The sequence below is a fragment of the Agelaius phoeniceus genome, chromosome 4 (assembly GCF_051311805.1).
Source record: "Agelaius phoeniceus isolate bAgePho1 chromosome 4, bAgePho1.hap1, whole genome shotgun sequence".
Classification (NCBI taxonomy): domain Eukaryota; kingdom Metazoa; phylum Chordata; class Aves; order Passeriformes; family Icteridae; genus Agelaius; species Agelaius phoeniceus.
Window position 1 is genome coordinate 38,076,087 of NC_135268.1, and position 20,997 is coordinate 38,097,083.

The window sequence follows — 20,997 nt, forward strand, 5'->3', positions numbered from 1 at the left end:
TCTGAAGGTAGGACTATTTAGTAAGAAGTGTCACTGTGTACTTGCCCTTTATTTTCTTCTATTCTAAGGGTATCTGGCATTGGGCACTGCTGGGAGTTCAGTGGAAATACTTTATTTAGATTTCCTGCTTCTGAAGTGGTCTCTTTTCATTTTGGTCATGTATCAGCCCAACAGGCTTTCTGGCAGGCATCCTACTTCTGGTGTTTGAAAAAAATATTTCAATAGCAGCTTTCATACTTCAGTAAGCTATTTCTCCAACTTGGGTTTTGGGGGATTTGGTGGTTTTTTGGTTTTTTTTACTCTACCTCTTTATTTACATGCACTTAGCTTGAATTAATGCTCATTTCTGTTTCTCTTGTTTGGACACCATCCTGTGCATTTAAAGAATGTATGTCTTACTGCTAACAGTATCTAGTTTTTAGTCATGCTGGCTCTCCCTTCTTTACAGTTCCCCTTTTCAAAAGGAGATGTCTCCTGCCTGTGTCTTCTGTCCTGTCAGGTGCTCTGGTTCTTCCATACACATCATGATTGTTCCATACACAGGTGCTGAGTGAGTCTTTCTTGGACATCCAGTACTTCTGTGTGGTTCTATTGATGGCTTCCCCTTGTCCTCATGCTAAACAATCCCTGTCATGTCCAGACTCTAGTAAACTGGCTCTGATTTATTCTGGCAGAAAGCAGTCCTTCATGGATTAGAGTTAGCTAAAGTTAATCAGTTCCAAAAACTTCACCCGGTGCTAATGAATTCCAAGTCATCATTTGCTGGATCCTGCTTCTTGAAGGTGGGCAAGAATTTGTTTTGGTCAGTCCTCAGGAGCCACTGTCAAGCACCAGGACCTGGTAAATATGGTAGAGCATGATCTCACAATGACATCACAAACTTCTTCAATGCCCTCTGGTGCCATCCATCCAGTCCCATAGACTTGGGCTCTGTGTATCCCACTTGCTGTGATATGTCCAGGGAAGTGGTCCCTGACTCACCTCTGTGGTGGATATTCTTTCTCTTCTGCAGGCTGCCCCTTAGACTCAGGGACTTGGGAGGTGACAGCAAACCTTGCAAGTAAACAATCAAGGAAATCAGATGTTGAGTGTCTCAGTCTTTTATGTGTCTTTTGACACAAAATTTCATCTCTTTTATAGTTAAGCTCTTGTTTTCTTTAGTCTTTCTGTAGCCTACAAGCTCTTCTCATTGCCCTTTCCGTCTTATGGATTTCAACTCTACAAAGCTTTGCCTTTAATGCTGTCTTCATGGGCTCAGGCAATATTTCTGTACTCCTTCTAGGTAGCCAGTCCATGCCTCTACCTGCCCTAGTCTACCTTCTGGAGTTCTTGGTGCAGCCAGGAGGGTTTTCTGCCATGCCTGTTTGACTTACTGCATGTGGGAATGGATGGCTCCCGTGTTTTGGGGAGGTTATCCTCAAAGATGCCACTCCTGTGCCCTTTTTGACAAAGTTGTAGCAGCCAAAATCATTAACTTCTTATGGCAGATATAAGGAGACATGGAAGAATCAAAAGGGGAGAGAAAGCTGCCTGATGGTCAAAGCCGCTGATGACCACAGATGCAGAGCTCTGAGAAGAGGCTGTTCAGTGTATGGCTCACAGGAGCTGCACCTGGTTACACAAGACCAAAGCAGTGCAAGATGTTCTAAGGAATCTGTATTCAGTATTTCTAAAAAATACTTATCTAGGATGCATTAGTTGCAGTATCCTCGTTTTGTACTTCTAGCTCAAAAGCACTAAGAATCAATGTAGGTTTTCCTTTTTGAAGTCCACTTTCACAGTAGAACACTCCAGTCCACACCTGCCATTTCCATTCATGTATTTTGGTGGGTTGGAGACATGCTTATTGCACTTTTGAAGTCAAGAGGCATTTTCTTACACTATATTTTAAGTGATGCACTGTGAAACTCCCTATTTCTCCTATTAACAAACTTGCACTACTGTAGAGCCCTTAAGCCAGGGATGTTTGTAGTGCTGATCAGATTTCATGCCAGGGTAATTAACTGTGCAGGCTGAAAGAAAGGATTAGAGCTCAACATGCTTTGCTCAGACTTGATATGCTGTTGTTATCCAGTCCTTGGAAGACTTGCTTACAAAGTATTCTTACTGACCCAGAAGGTTTTAGTCTTATGACTTTATTTAAGCTAGAATTTTTTTTGACAGCTTCTTTTGACAAGTGCTGAAGGAATTTTATCTGGAATAGTTTGACTGGGAGAGGAAACATTAATGTTTATGGCATGAGACAAAATAATCTCCTTCTAGTTTTTTTTTTTTCAGTATGACAATAAATAGCTGCTGTCTACTCATCAGAGTGAGCTAGAATTTCAGCTGCATCACCCACACACATCTGTCAGTATGATTGTGGCAGAATAAATATTTTTAAGTGTTTTTTCCTTCTGTGGATTATCCAGTTTGAGTTTTCCTTTATAAGGACATTGTTGCTGTTACAGGGCATAGCCCCTGGGCCATACAAATTTGTACTTGAATAATTGGATCTGTTGCCACAGGTCACCTTTGACTTCAAACAGAACAACTGGCAATGAGCTTTTGTTGAAAAATCTGAAAAGGTAACTCTTTGTTGCTCAAGTACAATGTTGTGTGCATACAGAAAGGTATTTTTGGACAACTGTTTATGCAGCTCATTTTATAAAGCAAAAGGGAATGAGAATTGGCTTGTTTTTTAAAATCACACATGTAGTTTTGAAGGGTGTCTGTTTTATTTTTCAATTATTTTTAACATAAAAAAGAGGAAATTCTTGCCAAAAATAGACTTATAACTTTAGTAAGAATACATACATGCAGAGCTGTGTGATAGCAAGGCAGAGCTGTTAGTAAAGGTATTTATTCTATCATAGTTTGATAGTGCCAACTTGGACCCTTTTTATGGTCCAAATATTGAATTGTTAGTGTTAGACTGGAGTAAAAAAAAAAAAAAAAACAAAAAAAAAAAACAAACCCAAAATATTTAGCTTTAACTGATTACTTGTAATGAAGTAAGGCAGATGAGTCTTAGCTCCTCATTAGAAATGGACAGCCTTATTACTCTGGGCAAATACCATGAATTTAATATGTTCTCTTACAGTAAGGAGTTACTTGTCCAGTCAGTCTTGTTGTAGCTAAGAAGATTGAATACAAAGGCTCTGGAGTGGAGCCTGCTTTCTTCAGGAATGTGATTAGTTCCTTAATTATAGCACTTTGCAAATGACATATTTGATACTGTTACAAGAAAAAGGATTTCAGTAATTACTTTTGGTATCTATATCATTGGAAGCGAAACATTAGGGACTTGGTTTAATTTCACATGGTACCCTGGGAAAAATCTTTTATTCCAATGCCACATAATACACTTGAACTGTTCTGTAACAAAGAAAACTAGTTCTATAATGTGCACATAAATTTTTGTGCACCTCAGTGAGAGCTGGAGTCTAGAATCAGGTGAATTATAGTGGTCACACTAAATCAGGAAGGCTAGCTTTCCACTGCAGATTATCAGCTGCTTTACTGCTGGCAGGACTCCTGGAGGGAGGAAAAAAATGGTGTTTAAATTGTAATTAGGCATGTATTGTGAGAGCATCTCATGTGGTCAGGAAAGATTTAAATTCCAGGCATTCGCCTTAAAGCAAAACCTGGCATTTTCTGTTAACATTTCAAGTCCCAGTAATGAAAACTACAGAGAAAATGGCTCCTTTGTCTCTTTAGTGTTGGCTGCTAGCTCTTGAAATGTTAAGTTTAGAGGGAGAAATAATTCACCCAAAGAGTACAAAGAGGTTGACAGAAGCACCAGGTGTGTTATCTGTAGCTGGATTTGCTTACCTCTCTGTGTGTGCATCTGAAATGAGATGACCAAGCTCTGAACATGACCTCTTACTCAACAAAAACATATATATAGCACAGCACCTGGAGCATATTTAAATTCTGAGTTAAACCTTGACTTGGGTGGAAGGGCAGAGGAGAGTGGGAGCGATTTCCTGCAGCTGTTTGTGTAACCCTCCAGGTGCCAACCTGGAGGAATTCTGGGGCACATGGAGGACTCATTTTGTCAAGTGAGTTGTAACCTGAATGTGAAACTGAAAAATGAAATGCACTTCTTATTCTCTGTCTTGTTCCTATTAACCAGACTGTACTGTGCTAGAGCATTGAAATAAATATGTATGATACAAGTTATAATGCAGTCCAGATGAGCATGGGTAGGAACTTCAAGGTTCAATATCTGATGAGCAAGGCATGGTGGAAATGCAGCATTTCTGTGAGACTGAGCTCACTGCCTCAAGTTCCATTCTAGCTGTTTATTACATTGGGTAAAGCCTGCAAAAGTTTGATAAATCCAAAATTAGGCACAGCCTCCCTGTGATACCCACAGTGTGTCACCAGACTTCAGAAGGCCTCAAGAGCTGTGAGGTCGTCTTCTCTTTAAACCAAAACAGGAAAGCAGCGGGCTTTTGCTCCATCTCCTTCTCTGGGAGTTTCCCCTTCCCTAAGGAAAGGTTTTGTTTTAGCCACCTAGGTACCCCAGCTTTCCTGCACTGTGTTGTTATCACTTCAGTTTTTCAATGTTGGGTAAGTGATAGTATGGGCAAGAATCTTGTGATTAGAAAAATTGCAAGTATTATTCCTTTCATTCTCTTGTTACCCCTACTGTTGGGTTTCTGTGCAAACCTTGTCCTGGATTTGGATCATGATGCTTTCAGAGGTACAGTAGATACAGCTTTTGAATCCAAGGGCACTAATAATAAAATGTAGTCACATAGCCTCACAAGTTACTTCAGGAATGGAAATGGGCAAAACTTGTAGCTATTCTAAAAATAGAAAATGCTGTTTCAGTATAGGTTTAAGCTGTTTGTAGTGTGTAATAGAGGTTTTGCTGCGGTCTGCTGAAGGGAAAAAAATTATTCAGCTGATCAATCTGTCTTTCTTGCATTGTCTGTTTACTTCTCTTCCAGAAGCCCTGTTTTGTAAGTCCACTGCTATAATCTCATTTTGATGTTGCTGATGCACAAAAATGCCCCACAGGGCTTCATAGGTAGCAAATCCAGTATTAGCGTTAGATTTACTTTGTTGTATCCTAACAAAGAAATTCTGTGATCTGTTTCTGTCTGTCCTGTCTACTCTAGACTTAGGCAATGATCCCTCTGACTTGCAGGTGTTAAGCAGCCAGTCTCAGCTATGACCTTGGGGATGTCAACCATACAGATGAGCAAACAGTTGAGGGTGTTTTGTGAAAAAAATTCCCATCCATCTTCCTAGGGGTTAGATTCAGTTCACTGCAGTAGTCATAATAAATTGGTGATTTAAAATAGCAAGGAGCCCTGAATTCAGTATTAAAAGTATGTAAACATCACGCTGTCAGCTGGATGCCTGTCTCCTTGTAAGATAAGAATGGGACTTACTAGAAAAGGAAACTGAAAATGAAAGCAGATCTCCTAACTTATTTTTGGGATTTGCTTCTGCTGGACTCTTTCAAAGAGTTGAGAAAAATGCATGTTCTATAAAGCAATTATAATAGGGGATAATACAACTATGAATTTACTTGAAACATGAAATATAATTTAAAATACAATTTTAAATTGTGAACAGTTCTATATTAATGGAGAAGACAAATTCAATTTTTTATGTTGGTTACAATTTCAGGATAAATAAAAAATTGAGACCTTCAGCTTGTACTGATTCAGGTCCTTCATCTTGCAGCAGCTGATTAGCTTCTCAGGAGCTTCTTTGGCTACTGGAGTGATTTCAGGAATGTGATGGCAGCTGCCTGCCCTCTTGGAGGAATCTGTGCTGGTATGTTTTCCTCTTAGCACACAAGTACAGTGCTTTAAAATCCAGAGGGTACTGATGAGTCCTTGGTACCTGCAGGTGCAAGTTAGAGAGCTGACAGGAAGAAAATAGTATCAGGATGGAGAGTCATGATACACAGTCATGATACTCTTACTTCTGAAGCTTAGGTGCTGATATACTGGCACAGTCAGGGGTTCAGCATGGCAGGAGAAACACTTCTGTTGGCTCAAGATCTTAAATTCCCCTCTAAGTGTCTATCTGATTGGGCTCACCCTTAAATGGCTCTCGAGGTGCTCTCCTTTTTCAGCTGCTGCATTTTTGTGGGTGGTTCGATTACTCTTCCAGGAAAAGCACACTCCACTTCTGGCTTTTTTTAAGCCTGAGCCAATTTGAGTCTATATCTGCATCTTCAGTGGTAGCTAACAGGGAGCCTGTATGGCCATGCCAGCCTTGGACCATGTACTCACAGTCACGACTGTGGGGCCCCAGGACATCCTGAGAGCAAGCCAGTGAATGGAGTACAAAGCTGTAAGAGCAGAAGTTCCTCAAGCCAAGGAGCACTCCAGCCCAGATGCTCAGCTTCTTGCACAGAGCATCTCCTGTGAAAGCACTCCTCTCTGCCCTGCCTGGTGCAGTTTGTGACTGAGGGATGAGGGATCTTGCTGTGGCACAGGCTCCAGCAGAGCTGTTCCCTCCAGGGGTGTGGAGAGGGAATAGAACTAATTCACATCCTAAGTATGCAGGCTAATAGACAGAAAAAACATTACTCACCGTGTCTCAATTAGATCACAGCTGTGCCTTCTGAAGGGTTTCATCTTGCTTCACTGGTGAGTCAGTCCTGTTTTTCCCCAGCACTGCAAGCGCTGATTGCGGAATGGAAACTTTTTATTCATGGACTGCTCTGAAGGTGTTGTTTCCTTTCACCCATGAGTTCCCCGAGGAAAGGGCACACAAACAGAGCAGCTCTTCCCTGCAGCACTGCCCAGGGAAGCCCTTTGTATATCTGTGCGTGCTTGTTCCTCTTTCCCCATGCACAAACTCTTTACAGTGCTCAGGAAAGGTGATGTGAAGTGTCTAGAGGCAAGCCTGGCTTAAGAATGCTGCCTTGTCATTCCTGCATGTCTGCTACAATGTGCCATCCTTTCAGCTCCATCAATAAAAATTCAAAATACTTTTTTTAAGTGATTTTTTTCACTAATTTAGTTCCCAGTGTGTTGCCACAGCTGGCCTTCAAGCTATACCTAAAGGAGCACTGTGCTAGTGTGTGGGCAGGGGATGAAGCACCCAGGGGATGAAGCTAGAGGTTGAAACATTTAAATCCTCTTTGTCACAGACCCTTCTGTACTTTGAATCTGCTTGTGCCAGTTTTCAATAGCTTGAAGCTTTTGCCTAAACATACATATCTATTTTACTCTCTCTTTTAAAAATGAAGAGCGTTCCTGAAAATTCAGGAATATTGTTTTCCTTTTTTGGTGCCTAAAATCTACAGGGAAACCTATACTGTAAAATCCAGCTTCAAACAGAAGGAAAGTGCATTTATGGTTTCTTGGTATGTGGTGTGCCAGCCACTGGATGTCAGTGCTGCTCCACTGAGGAAAGGCTCCACTGAGGAAAGCTTTGCCTGCTTCCTTCCCTGAAGATCTGAAGGAAATTAGGCCATTGGCTTTTGTCACTCAAATACCTCAGCAACATTAACATTTCTTGAAAAAAACAGCCACAGAGATTAAAACATTTATTAATTGCACATATCTAAAACAACCACTTTATTTCAAACCTCTAATTCTCAATTCCAGATGAGGAAGAAGATTGTGCACAGGAATTACTGCAGTCTGTCAGAGTTTATGGGCTTATTAGACAGCCCACAGAGTCGGTCTGTGGGCTGTCTAATAAGTGAAATAAAGTGTCTGGAAAAAGCTGGAAGCATGATCTTACCAGAGATATAAATGTAGTGCTTCACTGCTTGTAAAGGGCACATTTAGCAACACCCAATTTGAGGAGATTTAAGTTGGCTGTGTAGCAAAAAGCCTGTCTAGACCTTTGGGTTTATGTTTCAAGACTATATTAAATTTTTGTGGAAGTGGAAGAAATAAACAACCAAAAGATTTGAATTCTTTTTCAAGGTTTTGTTTCTGTCCTTGAAAGCAAAATGAAACATTGTAGCTGTCCCTCTCTTTTTATTCAGAGATAAGCAAAAAAGTTTCCTAGCTAAACTGCAGCAGGTGCAGGTCAGGAGCACAGTGCAAGCTGCCTCAGCTCCTGCCTTCTCCTTTGAGACAAAAGTGCAATTCTGCTACCTTTTACATGGAGCTCTTGAATGGCATTCAGCTGCTATGCTGGATTTTTTGAAAGTGTAACACCCTGTTTTCCACCTTTTAACGTAACCATATCACCAAAATTAATACTGAGAATATACGTGTGAGGCAACACTGTGCTGTTATAAATCTGTTATGAAACATATTAAATTTTCCTTTTACACAGCCTACTTAACACACCTAGGGAGGGTATCCATTTTATCTCTGCAGATGCTAAGTAAGTTGTTGACAGCTTAAATGCTTGTGCTACAAGTGTTAGTACTGCAACCTGTAATCAGCTGCAATCTTTGAGAGGGATCTGTGGAAGGAAGGCATCCATGGCCTGAACCTTTTAAACAGCCAGTCTAGCATTCTTTATTGGTATACCAATATAATCATATTGGTAATTATGATTAGCTGCAGCTACTTCAGGCATAAAATCTATTGAGCTGAAGGATTTTAGTCAGTAATTTGTATTTTTAAAGATAGTGCTGTTTCAGAGGTCACTTAATGCACACCTAAGAAATGAAATGCCTCGTTAGATAAAATTTTGTTATAGTCTGTTTTGATTCTATAATTTTCTTCTCCCACAGGAACAAAATTAATGGTATACTTCTAGTAATGTCTTTTCTTTTCTGTGAGGTGATAAATGCATATTGATTCATTGAGAAGTGAAATGCATCCTTCACTAGAGAAACTCTTTAGATACCCATGGATCTGTTATGTGAATTCTTTCCATGTTTAACTGAATGTAGTTTTAGAAACTCTAGTGATCTCTGATGAGTAATGTAATTCTTTTCAAAAGTAGCAATGTTTCTGTGCACTTAAGCTTTTTATTGTATAAAGAGAACTATTACTAGGGAAGTTTGTGCATCTGTACATTTAGAAGTTATTTGCCACTTATGATTTCTTAATACATGACAGCTGTCCTTGAAAAGTCAGGATCTCTCTAGTTGAGACTTCATTTGCTGAAAGATGAAAAAAGGAAGGATTTTTCCCATTGAAATCAAAAGTGCCATGTCTCTATGTTTGGTGATAGGAACTATATTATTATAGTTGGAAAAGGGGATAGTGGTCATGTAGGGAAACTTCCAGTTAAGGAAATACTTGGACTGGTTGTAGGGAGTGAATAGTCTCACTTAGGGGTGCAGTTGGGGAAATGGACAATTGCAAATTAAATCCATTGTTGATAAATGTAATTTAGAAATATTGGAAAGTGTGGAAGGTACTGGAAGTACTCACATTGCTTGTTTCTAGATCATCTCTAACCCCTCAGGAAAAAAAGACCTGAGTTGTCTGCACTATTTTTGTTTGGTTTTTGAAATCTCTCTCTTTTCTTACATTTTTTTCTCCATGTGTTATATCTTTCAAGGAAGGAGCCCACTGAAAATGGACCAGTCTGCTTTTCTTTTTATTTGACAGTCTGCTTTTCTTTCTCTTTTTATCCGTTTCTGTATCTGTGATGCACTTAAGCTGTATTACCTTTTATATCCTGTCTCTCTTAATTCTGAAGGATAGCTGTCAGTGAAGATTTCATTTGCACAAGGATGCTGTTAAGCAGTTGTGTAAAAGACAGTGTGAAAACTAATAAAATCAACTCTTTTTGCAGATGCAAATACTGGCATTATGATGACAACCTGCTCACCTCCAGCGTTGTCATCGTCTTCCACAACGAAGGGTGGTCCACGCTCATGAGGACAGTCCACAGTGTCATCAAGAGAACACCAAGAAAATACTTGGCAGAAATTGTTTTGATTGATGATTTTAGCAACAAAGGTACATTGGAATATTGACACACTCCTTGTAGAAAGGGAATTTTTTTTTTTTTATTTTCCTGAAATAGTTTTCTTTTGATTTATTACCTGCCATGGTTTGAGTTGACTAATGGGAGAAAGGATTGCTTCTTCACAGTCCTTTGAGTTCTCTACCACAGTTTTGGGTACTATGCAGAAGAAAGCTGGGATAGCTAGTATCTCTCTTAGCTCTTGTGAAAACAAGTAGTTTGAAGAGTATCAAAGGGGTTAAGCCTGTTAGGAGTAACAGGCTTCCTTTATTGTGTAAGGTAATACAGATGTCTCTTTTTTTAACTATGATAAAAATCTACCTAGGCTATCAAATTATCCAGATTAATTTTCAATATCTTTTTCATTTCTAACATCCTTTTTTAATTAAATATCAGATTAAGCTGCTTATTGTTTCTCATTGAGGGAAGAAAGCTTTTAAGAATTTGAATATGTTTTAATTTCTGCCTTTCTTTGAGTCCTGCCAACATAAGTCCAGAGATTTTCTTCTTCCTTTGTGATTTACATTCTGATCCTGGTTTATTGTCAGGATGCATGTACTTTTCTTGTAAATGTCAGCATACACTGTTTTGTTTCTTTGCTTTCATGGTGGTATTGTCAGCATTAATGCAATACAAGGTTAAATACAAAGAGGAACTGGAAGTGGTCTCCTAGAGATAGAAACTGATTGAGACAGGGGACAACAGACTGTTTTTCAACTTTAAACAAATTTCAAAATAGTGCATCAAAGCTGCTCTTTCTGAGCAGCTAAGATTTTGTTGCAGCATGGTTCTTGAAGAGATATTGACAGAGAAAAAGAGGAGACACATAAATAAAAATATGGTTTTGACTGTGTGGGATAACAATCTCTTCCAGACAATGTTGGTGATGGCTGTGAGCAAAGGCAAGTTTGGTCAGGGGCACAGGATACTCTCATCTTTGTTTTCACATGGATTGTGTAGTGGCATAACAAACAGATGACTGTTCTGAAACTCTCCTTTTTATTAAATGATCTGGGCTTCTTCCAGTTCCAGAGCTGTTTTCTATGGGTGTATTCACTACAAATTTTAAAAATTATCTCATCACATAGCTGAGGTAGCCTTTTTTGAGTATAAGCCACTATTAAAAATAGTTATTGTGTTTTATTTTTTGCATCATACCTGTAGGTAGGTAGGTATCATTTTGTTTGTTTTCACAGGAGAGGGCAAGTTACCTGTATTATAAACTTGACTACATTTGGCTTAGTCAAATAAAGATGCTGAGTGCTAAATTATAGTCTTCTGTATCCTTTAACAGCTGTTGAGAATTTGGCTTAGATATACACACATGCTATAAACCAAAAATATTTTCTCTCCTAAGGGATATGATTTTAATAATTCAGTCAGCAGACATATGCTGTGTTTTAGCTTTTCAGCTAGGATCACAGCTTTCCTTCAGAGCTGTTCAAGGACTGACTTAGCTGTATAAAGTAACTGTGATGCTGATTGTGTCTAGAATACTTACCAGATTTTTACTAATGATAGGTCTCAATGTTTGGGTTTCACATGACTTGTAGCTGACTCTGTCCCAGAGTATATGTAGTTCATGGAATATGTTTGTCTGGTGTAGAACTTGTACTATTTTTCCAATATATGACATTTGTTAAACAAAAGCAGTATTTTTAAAGATTTTTTTTCCTAGTACAGAACATTTTTGCTTTGTTTATAAATGAATGGTTAGCAGACACAGCTAGCCTGCACCTAAGATCCAGCAGACCCTTGACTCTATATTTCTCACACTTCAATTTCCCAGATAACTTTCTTAAATCAGAAAATTCAATAAAGAAAGCTCAAGGTGCAGTTTTCTCAGGTATGGGTGGCTGCTAAGACAAGCATGGACTGGAATTACTCTGAACACCTCACTGCAATTGCACTAGTTCACCATAATAATTCTTCAAATTGCTTTAGGCTATTACTTGGTAAATATAATTAACTTAATTTCATTAGTTCAGTTTATGTTCTAGATGAAAAATGGCCAAGAGAGCAGAATCTTGCTCTACTTCTTTCTCCTTAGAGAGAAGGATGAGCTAGTATGGGCTGCAAAGCGTGCCAAGCTGCCTGAAGAGTTCTCCAGTTGTTAGGAGAGCTGCAAAATACAAACACTCTTAATCACAGCAGAGCTTCTGGTAGCTTTTTGCTTTTTCAGCCAGAAGAAAAGTCATGCTGACAGCACAGATACAGGATTTTCTTCTTCCCCACCTGCTTTCAGGCTGCACTTCATGTCTGCCTTTCCACCCAGCAGACCACCTCCTGCTTTTGGAGCCACACATGCTGGGTTGGCTGGATGTTTGCTCATGTAAGAGTGGCTGTCCTTATTTCTTAGCTGCCACCCTCTCAAGTGACATGAAATTAAAATGGGGCACAGCAGTTGCAAACACTTCTAAAGGCTGGCTCCTAAAAACCCCTGCCTGTCCTTCCTTACGAGAAATCCTGTTTCATCAGAAAGGAGTTACAGCTGCATAGAAGCTTATATATGTTGTGTCTTACAGGGAGGAACAGTTGCAATGCTTGGAAAATGGCCTTTTCATTATAATTCTTAGTATAAAGTCAGTTGGGAGCAGTACTTTTGCTGAATGACACTCTTTCCTTTATCTCTCCTGCAAACAGCAGGGTTTGACTGTGGAGAACTGTGCAGAGATATGTGCTGATTTCTACTCTGGTGGTTTTTTTCTTTGTCAGAGCACAAAGAGAACAGTAACAAGAAGATTGCCAAGCTAATTGAATGATTCTATCTCCATTTTCTATGGAGACCTCTGTATTAATTCATGTTAGAGTCCAAGATATGTTGCAGGAATTTCTACCACAGTGTCAATGAGGCCAGGCAGTTACACATGAGGTTTTGGGGCTTTTTTCCCCAGTTTTTCTTCTATTCTCAATAGAAGCAGTTTATTCTTCTGTGAATGCCAGCTGTGTGAAGGAAACAGCTGTTCTGGAAGGGCAATGAGAATTCATAAAACTATATTTTCTAAAGCTTCCTACAATTACAGTTGTGTGTATGGGTCTCCAGCACTTGTTATGTATTTTGGCCCCAGCTTGCTTGTTTTCTGAAGCACAGAGGCCAATATCTCATCTGGAACTGCCTTTGTAGCCCATGCACCTGTAAAGGGTGGCTGTGAGGTAAAAAATACCAGTGCTCCTAGTAGCATTTAAAGGCTTTGTCTAGCTTTTGTGTTCACTTATATGTTCTTTATTATTCCCTGTGTTTCCACCTGCTGCAGCATCCCGGGAGATAACCAAAGGGGCAGTAATGAGCATGGACAGGCAGCAGTATTTTTGTTAACCTCTGTAGTGGTGCTTGCCATGGGGAAACTGAAGCAGTAATCAGTGCTTGTGTTGGAGCTGAGACCCCACCTCAGCTGTATTACAGCCCAGGGTACTCCCAGGCAGGAGGCAGCTGCTCTAGGGAGCACCTCTGATACCTTTTTTCTACTTCTCAGACTGCTGTCCATGAGTTGAGGGAGCAAAAACCTGCTTTCCTCCTCCTCCTCCTCCTCCTCCTCCTCCTCCTCCTCCTCCTCCTCTCTCTTTGTAATCTGCAGTGCCTAAGATCCTTTGGAGAAACCATGTGTTTTTAAAAGACACTGATTCATGCTTTAATCATGCACTTAGACATGAGAGAGGAACTCAAACAGGGGAAGGCCAGATTGCTGATTATAATATTTTGAAAGGTAAAATATACATTTTTGAACAAAAACCAGATTGCTGTAAGGCTGCTGACAGATGTCATAAATACACACTCTAGGTGAACAGAATTTAATGCTGGCCAAACAATATTTTTGACTGTAAAAGTATCGGGATTTTTTACACTACTGTCGTGCAGGCTTTGTAGTATGGGAAGGAAGAAAATTTCAGCTTTCCTGTGGGAAACAGCACTTGCTGCTAACCCTGGCATGGTTTCAGATAATGCACTGCAAAGTCCTGAGACTTGTACTGTAGAAAAGCTTTACACAATCAATATGACAGGTTTTTACAGCTCCCTGTGAGCCTTACATAGTTGAACGTTTGATAAGTAAAACATTTGGCTTCATAGGCAGGAGCGCTGGAAATAACTTCAGGTTTTAAATCTTTAAAACATTCCTGACAGTCCTTCTGTAACACATACTTGGAATTTGCAGCATAAATAATGGTGTGGTATAAAGATTCTCTTACTACCACTTCAGGATGACCTCAAAACTCTGTTGATTTTATCCTATAAAAATTTATATCACAGCTATCAAATAATATATTCTCTATTTATTACATGGCATGTTCTTCTGTACAGCATATGTGATAAAATTGTTCTTTCTCTAGTTTGACCTTTGTGTAACCTTGAAGTTTTCCTAATGCACAAGGATTTACAAAAGAAATTTTTAAATTGTGTGGGAAAGGAGAATACATTAAACTTGGTTGAGAAAACTTTTTTCTTTTATAAAGGTGGAGAGGAAGGATAATAAGAGTATCAAAAGATAGTGATTTCTTTGTTCTTTGGTAGAATTGCTGTATTTTCTATATTGGAAACTTCATTTCCAAGAAACACCGTTTCCTTTTCAACTACATGTAGCTTTTTTTGAAACTATTTTTTTAATACTGCTGACAAGAGTACAAAACCTACTGAAACATAAGTTGTGGAAGTCTCTAGCTTCATCATTTTCATTCAGGTTGCAGGAAGTGTTTCTGCTGAAGTAACCTGATGGAATGTTGCTGCTGAAAGGGACATCCTCCTCTACATGTCCCCCCCATTCTGTTGGATCAGCACTATGCCTTAGGATTTTAGCCTTTATATTTTTCAAATCCTGTACTGCATTAGTGCACAACTCTAAACTCCATTTGAAGTGTTAGTTAATTGTCTTCATTTTTGGTCAGACAAAACAATCCCTCTGGGCCTGAGATTCAAGGGTGCCTTACAGCCTCAGGTCCCAAAAAGTATAAACAGAAGTGAACTGGGGGGGAGCAAACTGGGGGAATATGACTTCATCACCTGAAGCTGTGATTGGAGGATTAACCCCTGATCTGTAAACGGACCAAACTTGTATCTGTCTGAAAAACTCATGGCCATCATCCCCCTTGGGTGTAGCCTCTCTTGGAGGCTTGGACTGCCCAAGGTGCCTGTATTGAAGGCCTTTAATAAATACCCACTTTGTTCTCTAAGTCCTGCCTAGCCTCTGTTCCAGGCAGCCACTCCCAGGCACCAAGCACAGGAATAGTGGCAATCGGCCCCTCGGAGCTGGTGCAAAGCAAACCAGGGCATGGGTGCCTCAGCTGTAGATTAGGTGACCTATTTTGGTTCCCAGCTGAGAGAAACTGAAGCTGTAGACAATTCTTTTGAGCCTTTGAGTACAAAAATAGATTTTTAACAAACACAGCAGCTAAATCAGCACAGCCACAAACAGCAGGCACCTGATTACCAGCCTTTCTGCCTTCATGAATTTTCTCAGCAGAATCATCTGGGCAAAAATGCTAAGCAACACTAGGATCCTTTTCTGAAACAGTGTGGCAGGAATGTGGTTTCCAGAGAAGTTTGGCCCAGACAAATACAAATCTGCAAATACAAATCTGAAACCATTTAAGCATAGCTCATCTTGATTCTTGTGTGGTTACTCATCCTTTTACTGATGGAAGTCCCTTTAGCTAAAGATTTGTTTTCTTCTCAGTATGATGCACTTCTGGCCCTCCAATTATTGTCATTAATCTCATTAGAAGATCATCCTAAAACCTCCACAAGAGGGAACAGGTCTAGATGAAGGAGAGCAATAATTTGAACATGGTGAGACTCTGCCTCAGGTTTCCAGATTATTAATAGACTCACAGAAAACTTTGTGAGGGTGAAAGTGAGTGAAGGGAAATGTTTGAGTGAAAAGTGGTGCCTTCAGCTGTACATGTGACATCATCTGATGAGGAAAGATGTGTGCTGAAGTGTAGACACTTCTCTGGCTGCTTGGAATGCAGATGAAAAGCTGAAAGCCACTCTGTGATATGTACAAGTGAGTGTGGGTTGTCCACCCAGCTCCCTGTGGTGTGGCCAACCCCTTCAGCTGCCGTTTCTTCAGATGTGCCAGACACAAACCCGTGCCATGAGGTCAGTGGTCTTGATCTCCTCAGTTTTAGTGTTTGTGAGTAGTTGAATTAAAGGTTCTTGTAAATGTCTGTAGATATTTTTGGTTTATATTAAGAGAACAAAACTCTTTTTTATTAAACCTCCCCAATTTTTTTTTCTTTGTTATCTGATAGCACACTTACAAGAGAGGCTGGATGACTACATAAAGCAGTGGAATGGCCTTGTAAAGGTATTTCGAAATGAGAGGAGAGAAGGTTTGATCCAGGCTAGAAGCATTGGAGCCCAGAAGGCTAAACTTGGACAGGTAGGAGCCAGTTCACTCACAAGTCTGTTTTTTTTCTTTTTGGGGGGGGGAAAGGTTGTGGTGGCTCCAATAGACATGTGGAAATTATTGATATTGTTTTAAGAAGAGCTTCATTTTACTCATTTAATCTTCATTTTCTTGTTTATAATATAAATGTTTCTCAATGTAAGGAAGCTTAATTAAGTAACAATGTTGTACACAAAAATATAAGTTACTTCTTTTTTTTCTTCCTTCAAAGGTTTTGGTTTACCTTGATGCCCATTGTGAGGTGGGAATTAATTGGTATGCACCACTTATAGCTCCTATATCTAAGGACAGGTAATGTTCTCCTGTTACTTCCAGTTTCTGGCCTTTTAGAAAGTAGAAGTCACAGTAATAATCTTCACTTTTCAAACTGCAGTCGATATGTTTTATATCTATATCAAGCTACATCAATATTTTCCATGTGATGATTATATTATCTCCCAGCATAAAAGATACATAATGAGGAAGGAATATAGTCAGGGAAATTAATCTCCAGGCAGTTTATTTTAATAGACATACTGAATATTTTGTCTAGTGCAGATTATATGTAACTCTTGTCTTTTACAATGATCCGAGGCACTGATTTTGAAATGTTCTAGCTGAATAAGGAGCATGATTGAACAAAATAACAAAAAAACTGGGGCTTTTGGTAGAGAAAAAATAGCAATAAATGTTTTGATTTAATGGGAGTTTAAAGCCTCTGTGATCTCAAGAGTTTATGACTTTCTCATCTTTGGTCTTGATGTCTGGTCGTATTTGTTTCCTCTGAAGTGCTTTGGAGCACTGTCTGCAGCAGAGTGAGGCCAGGCTTGAGCTGTCTGTGCCACTGACCCAGGCACTTGCTGGGAGTCTGTGAGGGGTGCCAGAGGAGAGACATCCCCAGGGCTTTCCTTCCTTCCAGCTGTTGAAATGTTGTTGTTGCTGGGTGCTACTGCACTCGTGGCTTGTGTGGTCAGTGCTATGTGTGTTTAGGAAACCATGTACAGGATTAAACTCTTTAATCCCATAAAATAGCTCCTTAATCCTAAAAACTATTTGTTAACCTGCCATGCTACCAGAACTCTCTTGAAGAATTTGGGTTTGTGTGTTTTAAAGGCTGTAACAACCAAGACTAGGGAGAAGATGGAAATGCGTTTGTGCTCCCATTGAGTGTGTATTGCTGTTTCACACAAGAAAGACTGGTGAGAAGAGGGGGTTTTAGAGGCATCCTCCAGCACTGCCCACAGAGGGGAAGGCTGCAGGATGGTGACCAGAGGTGCTGAGACACACAGTGCCAGCAGACAGTGCTTGGCAGCCTCCTTCCATGCCCTGGTACCCAGGGTGCAGCCTGCTGCTGCTTCTGCCTCAAAGAACAGCAAGGTGTTAGCATGTCTCTTCCCCCCTGCCTTTTCTATCTCTTGGAGCTTCATTTAAAAAGGTGGGAGTGCTCCAGCCTGGGTCACTGGGAAACTCATTTGGAAAATGTGGGGAGAAAAACAAGATAATGTCTTTTCCTTGGTGAATGTTGTGTGTGATAGATCACAATGAGGAGAGTATTACAAATCAAACAGGAAGAATTCTACTGAAAACTGCTTCTAGGAGAGCACTAGTAATGTTTTTTTATCCTTAGAGTTTGGTGGGTTTTTTCAGGGCATTTGAATAGGACAGTATAAGGAAAATCTGTGTTAACACTAGTAAAAGCTATGTGTTTATCTTACTTGTTGACAGCTAAGATCTGATATGAATAGAAATTACAGGAAATAACTGTACTGTGAGAACCCTGGCCTCATGAGGGCTCCTCTGTTTACTCCAGCAGTGCTTTATTAGAAGACTGGTATCAAGAATTCCACATAAAGAAAAATGTACTGATAAAACAATTGATATATTAGCATCTCAAACATAACTTTTCTGGTTTTAGAACATCTTAAAACAATGTAAAGAAAAGACCATCTCTTTTTTCTTCTATTGAGGGTTCATTTTTTTAATAGTGTGTTTACAAGTGAATTTTTATATACAGTGCTCTATGAACTTAATTAATGGTGTACATTTCAGATTAGACAGATGACTCTTCTGAAATTGTATTTTGCTCTTTCTTTCCCTTCTATAAATGTTTCAGAACTACATGTACTGTACCTCTAATAGATTACATAGATGGGAATGATTATTCCATTGAGCCACAACAAGGTGGGGATGAAGATGGTTTTGCCAGAGGGGCCTGGGACTGGAGTTTGCTATGGAAACGAATTCCGTTAAGCCACAAGGAAAAGTCCAAACGAAAACATAAAACTGAGCCTTATCGGTAAAGAGAGCTGTTTACCTACTGTGAATCCTAAGGAATGATTGTCTAAACCCTGTCCTTTTTCCCTCCCCCCTGTCTCCCCACGAACCTCGGCGGGCGCACGCGCGCCCCGCGCCCTGCCCGTAACCGCGCCCGGCCACCCGCCCGCAGAACCACATGCACGGTGCCGCTCATAGATGTCATAGATGGCAACTCTTTTAAGATTGTGCCACAAGGGGGTGGTGACGAAGATGGGTTTGCTAGAGGAGCGTGGGATTGGAGTATGCTATGGAAGAGGGTTCCCTTGACCAAGAGAGAGAAGGAAAGCAGAAAGACAAAAACTGAACCGTATCGGTAATCACTAAATCACTTACCCGTTTCTTTTTTTTGTTTCTGAAGTCAATATTGATCCACTAAAACTTGCATGTACTTCTAGCCTGAGCACCTTCATGTTTCTAACCACACTAGCTGCTTTGTTTAGTCAGACCTGTTTGCCACAACTGACTATTCGCTCAAAATATCTTTGCTACCTTGTGTTGCCTCTCTAGTCCTGCTCTTGTGTGGTTAATAGGGTGCACATTAGAATTTCTGGGTTCTGTTTGGCAAAAGATTGTATAATTGTATATTTCCCTTTGTTGCCAGGGAAAACTTTAATAAGCTGTGATATTTTTTTCAAGCACTGTTGGAAACAGCAGTGCTTGTTTAACAATTTGGTTTGAAATAACGAGCATGCTGGAAGTATTTCTGATAGATGGTAATGCATAAAATCTGTAGCCTGCTGTCATGGCCTGATGCATGCATACAGCTGGAGGATTATGCATGTGTATCAAAAAAAATCCCTTTTGTCATATATCTGCCACTTGCTTCACAATGGATCACATCTGACAAAGAAGCATATTGTTTAAGAATCTTGGCTAGATATTTCCTAAGAATTTTAATTTAATACACATACCATTAAAAAAAAAAGGAAGAAAGATAAAAACAGCACCTTTTATTATGGGAAAATTACAATAATTTTCATGGAATTTCTGCCTTTTTATTATGCTTTGTAGTGGGATATGTTTTCTTCCCAGAAAACAAAAACTGCCTAGAAACCCTAGCTTAGAAACTATGGTTTCTGGATGGGTTTGCAATACTGGGAGACTGTGGTTCTGCTGGTTTTTTATTACTTTCCCCTTCACACTTAACTAATCATTTTACTACATTTGAAAGCAATCTTCACATCTTCAGAATCTAATGCCCTCTATTGCTTCTATATATGATTTAAACATCGTAAGAACTGATGTTGGTAGTTCCCTATCCCCACCCATGATTGTTCTTTGCTAAAATGGCAACACATGCAAGCAATATGAAGCTTTGATATGTTTTGTATACAGTTTAAATAATACCATTTTCTGATGAGGCTGTCCACATTGGAACTTTAATATTCACTTAGAGGGGGATAAACTATTTCAAACATTGCTGTAGTGTTCTGTGTTTACCATCCAAACAGGTCTTAAAATCGTTTAAACTGTTCCCAGAAACACAGAACACATGTTCTCAGAATGTTTTAAAAGATGACTTTATTTTCAATACCTTCAGATGTACAGTGCTTCCTTTAAAAAGAGACATGCCCTGCATCTGTTTGTCTCTAGGCTGTGTGCCTTTTCTTGCAGCAATACCAAGGCAAGTAATACCAAGTAAAAGTCTTGCTGAAACCATAGCCAGGATTGCTTAGCTTAAAAAGAAAACAAAAAGATCCTCAACAGCTTAAAGCAGCAAGGAAACGTTTTTGTAACGTGAGAATTGCCCCAGGACTGAATCCTTCTTTCAGTAACAGTGCTTACCTCTTTGTATCCTATGAAGTAAACTGCCTAGCTTATGTGGCTCTTACTTTAACACACTTGGCAGCATCTTGGAGGCCAAGCCTGAAACTGCAGTATCTGAGGCTTCTCCACTTGCCAAGTCTTTATGGTGCTGAGGAAAACCAAAAGTGCAGGAAAGCTGTGGTGCTGTGCTGTGCAAAGTGCTTTCCCCTGCTGTGTCTTCTGGCTTTTTAACCCCAGGATACAAAAGCAGTGTTGGAGGAAAATACTGCAGGCAGCAAGTAGAAAGGGACATGTAGCAGTACTTTGGCATGTGATCACCTAATTTGGACAGCAACTAAACTGATAATTAATTATGCTGAGAGTCAGCACACACACCCAAGCAAAGCAAAACAAGGAATGAATTCACTGCTTCCCATGGGCAGGCAGGTGCTCAACTGTCTCCAGGAGAGCAGGGCCCCATCACATGCAACAGTGACTTGGGAAGACAAACACCATCACTCCAAACATTCCCCCTTCTTCCTCCAATTTTCATATGTTGAGCATGATGCCACATGGTCTGGAATATCCAGCCAAACTGTGGTCAGGAATATCTGACCAAACTGTGCTCAGTTTGGGTCACCGTTCCTGGCTGTGTCCCCTCCCTGCCTCCCATGCACCCCCAGTCTCCTCCACAGCATGGCAGGAT

General features: G+C 39.9%; 1 protein-coding gene across 3 annotated transcripts in view; it reads left to right on the forward strand.

Annotated features, from left to right (window-relative positions):
- Positions 1-20,997, forward strand: part of GALNT7 (polypeptide N-acetylgalactosaminyltransferase 7) — a 70,848-nt gene that overhangs the window by 35,997 nt on the left and 13,854 nt on the right. For 2 of the 3 annotated variants that reach the window (XM_054633706.2, XM_077177321.1), the window contains exons 3-6: positions 9,676-9,842; positions 16,093-16,223; positions 16,462-16,541; positions 18,343-18,525. In XM_054633706.2, the coding sequence (XP_054489681.1) occupies positions 9,676-9,842; positions 16,093-16,223; positions 16,462-16,541; positions 18,343-18,525 (561 nt within the window). Of the gene's footprint in view, positions 1-9,675; positions 9,843-16,092; positions 16,224-16,461; positions 16,542-18,342; positions 18,526-18,675; positions 18,859-20,997 lie in introns of all 3 variants that reach the window. The other variant, XM_054633705.2, reaches the window with a different exon arrangement.